This window comes from Rhipicephalus microplus, chromosome 2, assembly GCF_043290135.1.
Source record: "Rhipicephalus microplus isolate Deutch F79 chromosome 2, USDA_Rmic, whole genome shotgun sequence".
Taxonomy (NCBI): domain Eukaryota; kingdom Metazoa; phylum Arthropoda; class Arachnida; order Ixodida; family Ixodidae; genus Rhipicephalus; species Rhipicephalus microplus.
In genome coordinates this window covers 198,817,075-198,828,478 of record NC_134701.1, presented here as the reverse complement: position 1 = coordinate 198,828,478, position 11,404 = coordinate 198,817,075, and the positions used below count along the sequence as shown (strand labels likewise).

The following is an 11,404-nucleotide window of genomic DNA, read 5'->3' as shown; positions in this document are numbered from 1 at the left end:
ACGACGGTGTTAGAGTTACTGTATGTGGCTCCTTCATATACAGGAACACCAGCACCAACTTGCTTGCCTTGCCACCTCTTAATCTGTAATGGAACTGTGCCTCTGACCAAATGGAAAAGCTTTAACAATTATGTGCAATGCTAAATACAGGATGGATAAGCCATGAATTGCGCGATTCAATCGTTTTTCTTTTCCTTACAAGTTCTCTCGTGGATTTCAGTTGCTGACTGCACGGAAATCGTAACTTCGTCAAGCTGTACTGCATAGACAAACATTGAAGACTAGTTCTCAAAGTAGGCAGTTATGAGCAGTTTATTCAGGAACGAAAGTAACCCTTTTTTTTTTGCCATATAGTTGTGCGTGAGTTCTGTTTCGCACATGCAATACCTTGTAACGCTGTGACTTTCATTGTTCACGTAAAAATGAAAAACAAAAAATTGGCCCGAATCTAAATGTTACACTGTAAATGTCGTCGAAAGACGATAGTATTGCATCTGGAGAGAGTGAACAAAGCTTTTATTTGGTGTTCTGCGCAAGAAAATCGCTGAATGGTATTCTGAAGACGCTGCGTTAGAGTGCCTCGAGCGTGTAACGGAGGCGAACAAGCGCATCTAGGCACGTTAAACACGAGCGCTATCTGGCAGTTATCTTCGAAAACGAAGGCGTGCGCGACCACGGAGAAAGATGCGCGCCAGTCATGGATGTGATAAGGTGTAGAAAGGAAAGCGACGGGAAGTGCCACCACCGTGCCGTCGTAGCAAAGCGTTGGAAACACCTTCTTGAGCATCGCGTTGCACTGTCCGCGCAGCGCGATAAACGCTACAGTCTAGAGTTATTTGTGTGTGCCTCTTCTAATATAAAGGCAAACATACAAAACATAGACATGTTGTTATGGCGCCTCAGATATGCGCAATATTTGTTTTTTTTTTTAATGGACAATCGCACAACTATGAACACTAAACATTGAGCAATATTGGTGGGCGCTGCGGATAGGGTTGGCCGTATGGTGCCGTTTGAGGTATAGTTAGGGCGGGCGGGCGGACGGACAGACAGACAGACAGACAGACAGACAGACAGACAGACAGACAGACAGACAGACAGACAGACAGGCAGACAGACAGACAGACAGACAGACAGACAGACAGACAGACAGACAGACAGACAGACCAAAATGCTTCCGTCGAAGGTCCTCAAGAAAGACTATCGTCTATAAAAAAACCAAGAAATAGTAAAACATGCAGGCTATATTTTTTTTTCGCTAGATGTGCTTTCGCGAGCTTGGAACTTCGTCAGAACAACGCATTGTGAGAGACAGTTTACTAAGGTATATTCATCAGAAGAATACCGATAAGGAGTGCTTGCAAAAACCAATCATTCGTAAAGACTGCTTCTTCTTTTCTTTCTTGATGGGACAGTGCACAAATAGAACGCATTCGCCTACTTATTTCCTGCCGCGACAATATCGTACATAAAGGGTCCTAATGAAACATCTTTGTAAGTGGTGTGTGTGCCTTCATGGTATGTACATACTTTTTTTATTTTAGGGCGGGCGCTGTTTCAATGAAGTTAAATTGTGAACTCTTTCTCTCTCTCTTCCACTTTGATCAGCGAAGATTTGCAGTAGTAGATAACAGAAAATAAAAATAACCTTATTGTTTAACGATAAATATACATGCGTTCGAAATAGAATGGGCGAAACCCACAAAGCGCTTGCCACTGGACTTCCGCCATCGTCACGTGCGAGGTCACCAGATGCGGTCATCCGCTCAAACCGACCTATAAATTAAAATTCTATATACAATTCATCATGGTACCAGTAACGCGCTGTCACTCGCAGATAATGCACGGGATATAGGTTATCGTGATTTATTGTGCATCATCATCATCACCACCACCATCATCATCATCATCATCCTGACAACGTCAGCTGCAGGACAAAAATCTCTCCCATATTCCGCCAGCCAGCTCGGTCCTGTGCTTGCTGCTGCCATTTTATACCCGCAAACTTCTTAATCTCGTCTTTCCACTTAACTTTCTGTCTCCCCATGACCCGCTTGCCTTCTCTGGGAATCCAGCTAGCTACCCTTAATTACTGTGCAAACACAGTTAAATCTATATCTACCAACTATATCTACCACTAGGGCCGTCAATCCTGAGAGAGGTCACTAGCTATAAATATTTGGGCTTGACCATAACTAACAATTTATCTTGGAACGTCCACATAGACAACGTATGTTCAGCTGCCCTCCGAAAACTCGGATTTTTAAGACATAAACTGCGTAACTGCCCTCCAAATGTAAAGCTCCTTAGTTATTTTTATTGTGTAAGGCCTAAATTAGAAGAAGCCAGCACAGTATGGGATCCTTACACTAAGTTTAATATTGATAAAATTGAGCGGGTTCAAAGGAAAGCAGTTCGTTTTATATACAACAAATAGTTAGCATCTGATTCACCTTCTGCACTAATGACTGCCAGCGGCATTCAGCCACTTGCTTCGCGCAAACTCAAACAACGGCTTGATTTCGTTTTCTTGCTACTTAACAATAAACTCGCCATTGATCCATCACCATATCTAGCTTTCCTATCAAGTAGGCAGACCCGACATCACCATCCCAATTTGCTTACCCCATATTTCGCGAGAACTGATGTCCTTATGTATTCTCTCTTTCCACGGACAGTGTCTGATTGGAACAAATTATGTGATCCCCATTCATCGTGAATTAAGTAGAGTGAATTGCATTATGTATGGTGCATGTTATTCCTGTTTTTTTATGTGATGTGCCCTTCTTGCTTGGACCATTTATGGTTCGCAGTATGTACTAAATAAAATAAAAATAAAATCTCGGGGCACCAACCTACCACGCAGGAGTGATCTGGCGATGTTTTGGTTGTGACAGGTCCTATCGTAGACTGAGCTATTGATCCGCCCGAAATAATCGGGTGGAACGTTGTCATTGCTCGTATTTGAAGCGATGAATCGACGCAGACAGCGAAACAAAGGGTGAAAAATGCAGAAGCTTGCGCGATATCCGCATGGATCCAAACAAGCACAAACGAGCAAACCGTCTCGCCTTTTCTTTCTTTATTTATTTCTCTCTCTTGCTTTCCTTCCTTCTTTCCTTATTTCATTCTTTGTTGTTGTTAGACGGGACCTTTATTGCGTCTTCTTTTTCTCCGCCCACGTAGTAAGCGGCCTGTCACGGTAAGACATTGTTCGAGTCGACAACCTTCCAATTAACGGGTGCGTACGATGACAGCAGCGGGAAGCAGAACTGCCGAAGCGGACGAGTGAAAATTGGCCGGGTTACGGTTGTCAGCAACTATCGTTAACCATTTGACGAGAGGGCCTATAAGAGTTCATCTGTGCTCATTTTATTCGCTTTTGTGGTCCTTATTATATTATCTTGCATAGCGATGTCGGTATATAAATATTTTGCACGTATACTTTCCTGTATTTCTGACTCTGACACTTTCACTGTGTCCGCTCAAGTAGGGAACAACCTCCGAACATGTCCCGTCGACGACTTAGCGCCGTCGCCGGAAGACCCACATATCAGGACAGACGGTCTAAGCAAAGTTCTGGAACTTCAGGCTATAACGCCAAAACAAATCACATGACCGACACATTGAGTTGTGTCCTCCTATTCCGAAAGCGATATTGTAAAGTAAGGATACTTTCTGAGTCAAAGTTATATGCAGCGGAAGCGCATGGACTACCGAAAAAAAATCACAGCATATCCATGGAGTGAATGATAATGAGTGGGGCGAAGCGTTCGTGTGTCCGTCCGTCCGTGCATGCGTCCATGCGTCCGATCGCGTTTGAGAATGTAGACGGCGCGTGGGTAACACCCACGAGGCGCAAGCCATGGAAGCCAAGCGCTAGCGTCTTCAACGCGCCCGCCGCTCTGCTTCGTCCACGCTCCAGCAACGATCCACCACGTACGGCGACTATCCATGGAGACTGAGGGAGGCACTCCTTGCTCGCGCACCCAGGCACAACCCACGCAGCAGCCAATCGGAAGAGCAGCGGTACAGCGCCATCAAGAATATTCTCACCCAACTGCAGTTTGTATGTACTTCTATGAGACAGCGCCGTCTATTTACTGTTGGGGAGATACTTACTTCTTTTCTTTCTCGTCTCTTCTTCTCTTGGTTACGCGTGACACATGACAAGGTTAGACTAAGAGGAGCTTTGCCCCTAAAATTTACACCTTTTTCCCAAAGGGAACCTTAACGGGGTGCGATGCAGTAGCGTTGCCCACGGGTGGCGTCACGAGTTGAACGGCGCTAATGCGAGGGCTGCGGTGAGCGTTGGAAAATTTGTGAACGGCGGTCGCGATAGCGGTGCGAGTGGTGGTATCGGTAGGTGTTGCAAACGAACGGACGTGGCGACAGCTGCAAATAGTGCGGCGAGCACACGGCAGGCGAGGGAGAGAGTGATGTCAGCGCGCACTGTGAGATGAGCGTGACGTCAACGCACAGCTGCGGCGTGACCTACTTGACACCGCTCCAACACTTGCGGCAAAGGAAGCGCATTGTAGCGCGTTTGTACGGACGCACGGAGGGACAGCGTAAGAGCTGCTTCGCATTTAATAATAGAATGGAATATCTCGCCGTTTGCAGAAAAACTGTCTGGTTCGAAGCATACACATATACAACTCCACCGACGCGACAGCCTACACAGTTCATGGCGCCGCACTGCCTAGTTCCATATTGTCAGTTGGTCCTGCATAACGGTGGCCTCATTTTGGTTGAAATGAAATGCAAAAAGCTCTCGTGTCCTTAAATATGCGCGTACGTTTAGCAGAGCCCGTTGTACAACCTGTCTAATAATAATTCTGATCGAGCGTGAAAACCGCCAGAACTGAGACTGCTCGCTGCAAGATTAACTTTAACTATTCAGTCACAGACACAAAGCAAAATGATTACTCGTTACTGCAGACAGCTTCCCTCCCTGTATCTGTCAGAGTAAAAGAGAGGCGTAATGGCCCATTAAAGCGGAAAAAGAAATGACATGTTTAGTCTTCATTTTTTTTTTTTTTGCTAAAGGGTTGAAATTGTCATCTACGCGTTTGCAGCGCGGAGCTGCAAAGGAAACCCTCTATAATTTTTTATTAAGACAGCTCTCTAATAGACCAAGATTTTGTCTATTCTCGTACTATATAGTACCGGGTACTAATGCCCCTCTCTATAGTAGAGGAGAGCGTATAGCGTGCCAGCGAATGCAGAGGTCGTTACACTTTCCGAGTTTCATTTCGTCGCCAATACGTGGCACCGCCGGTGAGAACTAATAAAAGCTACAGCATGTATTAGCACAGCACACATAAGAAACAGAGCCACGACACGCACGAAGAGCGCCAACCTGTCTCTTCGTATGCGTCGCCGTTTTTTTTTTCCTTATGCGTATCGCGCTAATACGTGCTGTACTTACAAAACACCAACTTATTCGAACTGCTACCTTGCTGAATACAAAGTAATATGTTATCCTCTTCCTCCCCCCCCCCCCCCATTCCCTCACCCGGACACTTTCCTTAAACCTCGCGTCGGAGTGGCGCTTGGAACAAGCCAGGAATTTCCAGAGGAGTTTCGAAAGTGATACGAAACTAGGGTCAAATAACATCTTGCACGAAGCTGATAGACTCAGCTTATGCACTTTGGTTTATATGCTTTCCATAAATGAAAGTAATAGTAATCGATCTTGCAATAGAGCTCGAAGCTGCAAATGTAGTCTCGCACGAGTTCCTTGTGCTACTTTTAAGTAAACATATCCACTTCGTGGATTTCCACAGAGGCGTTTACGCTTTAAAGTCACAATTTTATTTTCTGAAACACTATACTCATACATACCCCCGTGTCTGCAGGCGCCTCAGCGTTATTCGGTATTCGCGCTCGCCAAGAATACTCACTCACAGCGCATATATATCTCAAACAAATAAAAAAAACGTAGTAGCTTAAGCATGTACACTGTTATTCACTGTCAGCAACAGCTCGGCAACTTATTTCGTGTTCTGTGCCACCGAAACAGAACAACAAACTACGTATCTGAGCTATTTACCGCACGAGGAAAAAGAGCAGGGGAAAAAGAAGTGTCGCAAGAACAAAGGGTCGTAAACATTCTGTAGAACACGTCGAGCCTGCAAAACAAGGCGGCGACGAAGTCAGAGGGTGCGAAAAATCTGAGCGAAAGGGGGATTTCTCGTCGTTTCGCGTGCACTGTCTTCCCTCAAGCGTCTCGCGAGGTCGCGTCATCTCAGAAGTTTCGGACGCGCGCTATTGAAAGGAGGGGCAGCAACACGACGCACATGCTCAGAAATGACCATGCAGCCTGGCGACTGATGGCGCTTGCAGTCATGTGGTCACATCTATTCGTATTTGTTCGTAGGCGCGAGACACCATGTTTGTTGATTCGATTAGTGAGAAAATGTTCACTTGCAATATGTACGCACCATAAAACTAAGGATTGATTGATTTGTGGAGTTTAACGTCCCAAAACCACGATAAGAATATGAGAGACGCCGTAGTGGAGGGCTCCGGAAATTTCGACCACCTGGGGTTCTTTAACGTCCGCCCAAATCTGTGTACACGGGCCTACAACCATTTCCGCCTCCATCGGAAATGCAGCCGCCGCAGCCGGGATTCGATCCCACGACCTGCGGGTCAGCAGCCGAGTACCTTAGCCACTAGACCACCACGGCGGGGTACGCCATAAAATTACGATCCTTAAATTATATCATCATCACAGTCAGCCTGTCTTACTCCACTGTGGAATGAAAACCTCTTCCAGCTATCTTCATGGTTTACGCTATCCCTTCGCCAGATGGTTCCATTTTGAACCGTGCAAAATTCTTAAGTTCGTTACTTTTATCTAACTCGCTGGCTTTCCGAACTGCATTTCCCATCCCATGGTAGCCATTGCGTTGCTATCAATGTCCCCCTGTTGTCTGCCATACGATTTACGTGGCCAGCCCAGGCCCATTTCTTTCAGATGATGTCAACTATAAAATATCCGCCACCTCTTCCTTTTTCTATGATCTTTCTTTGTTCCCAGAGAAGATCGTGCTTGTCTACAGTACATATATATCCCAGCTTATCCCTACCAACACCTCGACTTCACGTTAAAGGATGACGTCTTTAAAATAAAATATGCGGGGTATACTCAAAGCAGAAATGGACGAAAATTCCCCGTGATTTGGAAGGAGTGTGACCGAACTATACTATACTATGTGAAATGCGACATCGCCAAAGTGGTAGTCAACGGCATAATCATGCGAATGCATCATGAAAACTACAAAAACTGTTACGTAAAGGCGTACGGATGAGGAGTATTTAGAGTGTATTTGCACTGCGCCCAACCCCATGGACCAAACGGCAAAACGCGCGCCAGACTCGAATCACGTCGTCGTCTTCGACGCCGTTTTCGTCGTTGACTATATGAAATACAGTAACGTAGCAACATGCACAGCGTGCCGCCCATTCAGAACCTGTGAGCTGCTATATAGAAAACTTCCACACAAGTTACTCGCGAACATATAACGCATTCTTGATTGATTGATATGTGGGGTTTAACGTCCCAAAGCCACATATGATTACGAGAGACGCCGTAGGGAAGGGCTCCGGAAATTTTCGACCATCTGAGGTTCTCTAACGTGCACCCAAATCTGAGCACACGGGCCTACAACATTTCCGCCTCCATCGCAAATGCAGCCGCCGCAGCCGGGATTCGATTCCACGACCTGCGGGTCAGCAGCCGAGTGCCTAATCCACTAGACAACCATGGCGAATTACACGAAAGCATACATGCACATAATATAATAAATGTCCAGGTCAGAAGTTTCCTTTCATACGTTTACAAACTGCGTTCACTAGTTAATTCTGTATACTGTATACTAACAATTTCTAACGCTCCTGGTGGCATAATAAAATTATTTCTGATTCTGAAAAAAAATTCAAGGTCATATGATGCGGAGGAAAACTAAACAAAAAAAAAACGCCCGCCGAGTTCTCAGAGATTCCTATACGAGTGAAACACGTTAATGATTAAATGAAAAAAAAAACGATTCAAACAATTTTTTGTCACTCTATAACTCTCAGGCGAAAGCTGACGTGCACGTACGACATAATAACTTGTTGAAGTTAAAGTTTTCCTCAAGAACGTTCCAAAGTTAGAACTGCATTCACTAGTTAACTTAAGTCCATACGATGCGCAGGAAAACAAAAAAAGAACTGATCAACGCCACGAGGAACCATTCATACTGAGCACGTCGTCATGCACAGTCACGGTCCGGGATGCCATTTCACTGTACGGCAGCAAACCATACGTGCAAGTTCATCGACTGCTCTATCGAAGAGGCGAGTGCATATACGTGCCACCGTTCGGTTGGTTTCCTTGTCCAGTCGCTTATTTCACCACTTGTACCGGTGCTCCTTCGCGAGATTCAGGTATACGTCAATAGCAACCTTGATGCTTGATGCGCTAGCTTAAACGACACTGCAATCGAGCATAAATTTTCTCAGAAGCCACGAATTGCTGCGCCCAACTTTTTTTTTAATACGTATAGCATTACATGGCGCGTATGAGGAAACATTCCGTGCATTATTTGGAAGAGTGTCGCCACGCACTTTTCTACTTCATTCTTTGGTGCCTCATTTCTCATACCGAAGGACAGGGTATTGGGTTGGAGTGATCTATCCATTCATTTATCCATATCTCCCTCCCCTCCTCATGTCTAGTCATATAATGCCTTCAGACCCAACTTGCACCCAGCTCCCGCAAGAGGAAATGAACTCGCGACGGAACGAGGCACCCGTAATTGATTGATTTGTGGGGTTTAACGTCCCAAGACCACCATATGATTATGAGAGGCGCCGTAGTGGGGGGCTCCGGAAATTTCGACCTCCTGGGTTTTTTTTTAACGTGCACTCAAATCTGAGCATACGGGCCTACAACATTTCCGCCTCCATCAGAAATGCAGTCGCCACAGCCGGGATTTGATACCACGACCTGCGGGTCAGTGGCCGAGTACTTTAGCCACAGGACCACCGCAATGAGGAAGCAGAAAACGAAGAACATTCGTGCACAGAATGTGTGGGGAGTGCTGACGCCTTTTGTAAAGTTGTTTGCGCCACGCAGCGCACGTGTCCCACTCAGAAGCCGTACTTCGAGGTCACAACTATTGAGTGGTAGGTGGCGTTGCGTTCGCGAGCGTTGATCACCACTATCATCATCGTGGTTAGATCGGTAACGCCGGTGGTGAGCCCCTGGCGTTTGGCGCGAACGGTTGTCTCTCGCAGTGTGTCTCCGGTGCACGGCACCGCGGGCCGTCTGCCGGGGGCCCTCGTGGTGAGTCAGGCGTTGGCGACACCACCTTGTTTGTCATGTTGTTGATTGTGTAAGGTTGCTTTAGCATGATCATAATTGATGTATAATAATTCGGCTGACGATATCGTCGTTCAAAAATAGTCAAATAAGTGTGTGTGTTGTTTTGGTGTGGTCCGACTGCGTCAACTGTGTTCATTCCCTCCATGAGTCTGGTGCTCGCTTGCCACTTCGAGACCCCACAACTGTTAATCAGGCAATAAATAGTACACTTGAACGCGCTCCACGCACACTCATCATTACATGTAAATGCGCGTAATACTCGTGCGCAGAACCGCCGACGACTGCGGCGTACTTATGTTGAAGGTGCTTGGTGCGATTGATTCGCTTTATCAGTGCTGTGTGAACTTATTTTCTTCGTACCTCAGTTGTTACAGTGTCACGTAAACTGCTCCTGCTGTTTGAAGTATATGACATATTCGATGTATAAGGACACTTAGTTTCTGCACTGCCCCATTGACTCAATGCGTATCTGCACGGAGCCCTCACCTGATCATCTGCCTTCTCTGCTCGGGGTGCAGAATGACATCCTTTTTCTCGGTCAGACCGTCGTGCAGGTTGAACGCTATGCTGGTCACCCTCTGCGTAGCCACCATCAGCGGGCTGCGGCGTGAGAGAACACCGTGCATCAAATGCTTGAAACGAATGTCATCTCATAAAAGCTGCACTTCACTCGAATGTACACCGAAAAAAATAAACACACGCACAAACTCACACACACACTCACTCACACACACACGCGCACACGCACAAGTGCGGTGCTCTTGTTGAGTTTGTCCTCTTGATGGCCCTTTCTAACGGGGCCGTACTAATACGAAGTTCGTAAAGCTTTTACGTACGCGCTTGATGTACTTATGTACAAGCGTGACACTCAGCGCAAAGCCCAAGCCCGACTGGTTGAGGTAGCTATGACTGTGATCGGGGCTATACCATGTCAAGTGGTGGGCATGGAGACATGCTTAAGGCACCCACAAAACGACAATTAATTGCCTCGAATTACTCCTGCCTCCTAGTATTCCTCTTCGGTGTGCTGATTACACCGAATTGCGACTTCAACGGTTGTTTTGTTAACCGAATATAAGAATGAAAACAAAAAAGAAACCAGAGACGAAGTTAGTGAGTATGTCGTCATCATCATCCTGACTATACGCCCACTGCAAGACAAAGGCCTCTCTCATGTTCCGCCAGTCAACTCGGTCTTGTGCTTGCTCGGTCCTGTGAGCATGTATATCCGTGCTATTCTACAGCCCATGCGATGCGGCCCGATCACCACACTCGCATATAAACTTGTTTTTGAAAAGTGACTGGTTTGTATGGACTAGCAATTGCTCCGCGTGTAATCCCTCGCCGCAAGACGCCCCTGTGTGTATCGCAACACTGTCGAGTGATTTCGATTGTTCTAATCAGACTGTGAGCAGGACGTAAACGGTGGAGTGTATACACAGCCTGGAGCGAGGTTATGCTGAAATCGATAGTTGGACGGAAACCCGTATGGTCAGGAACAGACATGAAGGCAATCGAAATAAGACGCTGGCCACCAAAGCAAATGAAAGACTTGCTTTTATTTGCTTTGCATCGTGGTCAGCGTCTTGCTCTTGCATGCATTAGTTTTCGTTTCGTTTATTTTTGTTTGTTTAAACTTGAGTTGTTAGACACGCTTGTCTGCGTTCTTTTTCCTCGTGCTCCGTCCTTTTGCGTTTATTTTGTACAGGATGCGTTTTTCGTGGTTTTAGTTCATTTTTTGCGATTGTATTTTTGGTTATTTCTGTATATTATATTAGACTTCGTTGCTTTATCTTGCACTTATTTTGAGCATTGGTAGCCTCGTTTGGCGCCTGTGTGAACATGCTACATGAAAGAGTCGACGAATGACCAGGGACCCTTTTGATACTTTGCAAGTGCACTTCTCTAACCTGCATATTTGCCCAAGTAATGGCGACATCTGTCGTGCTTCAAGCGTAGACGTGCTTGAAGTTCTAGGACTTGTATATTATAAGTGCTTATATTAAGAGAGTAGACTTTACGTTC

The 11,404-nt window shown here is 46.0% G+C and overlaps 1 protein-coding gene across 1 annotated transcript in view; it reads right to left on the bottom strand.

Annotated features, from left to right (window-relative positions):
- oys (lysophospholipid acyltransferase 6) overlaps window positions 1-11,404 on the bottom strand; it is a 57,405-nt gene that overhangs the window by 19,588 nt on the left and 26,413 nt on the right. The window contains exon 5 of the mRNA XM_075887234.1: window positions 9,866-9,979. Within this exon, the coding sequence (XP_075743349.1) occupies window positions 9,866-9,979 (114 nt within the window). The remainder of the gene's footprint in view (window positions 1-9,865; window positions 9,980-11,404) is intronic.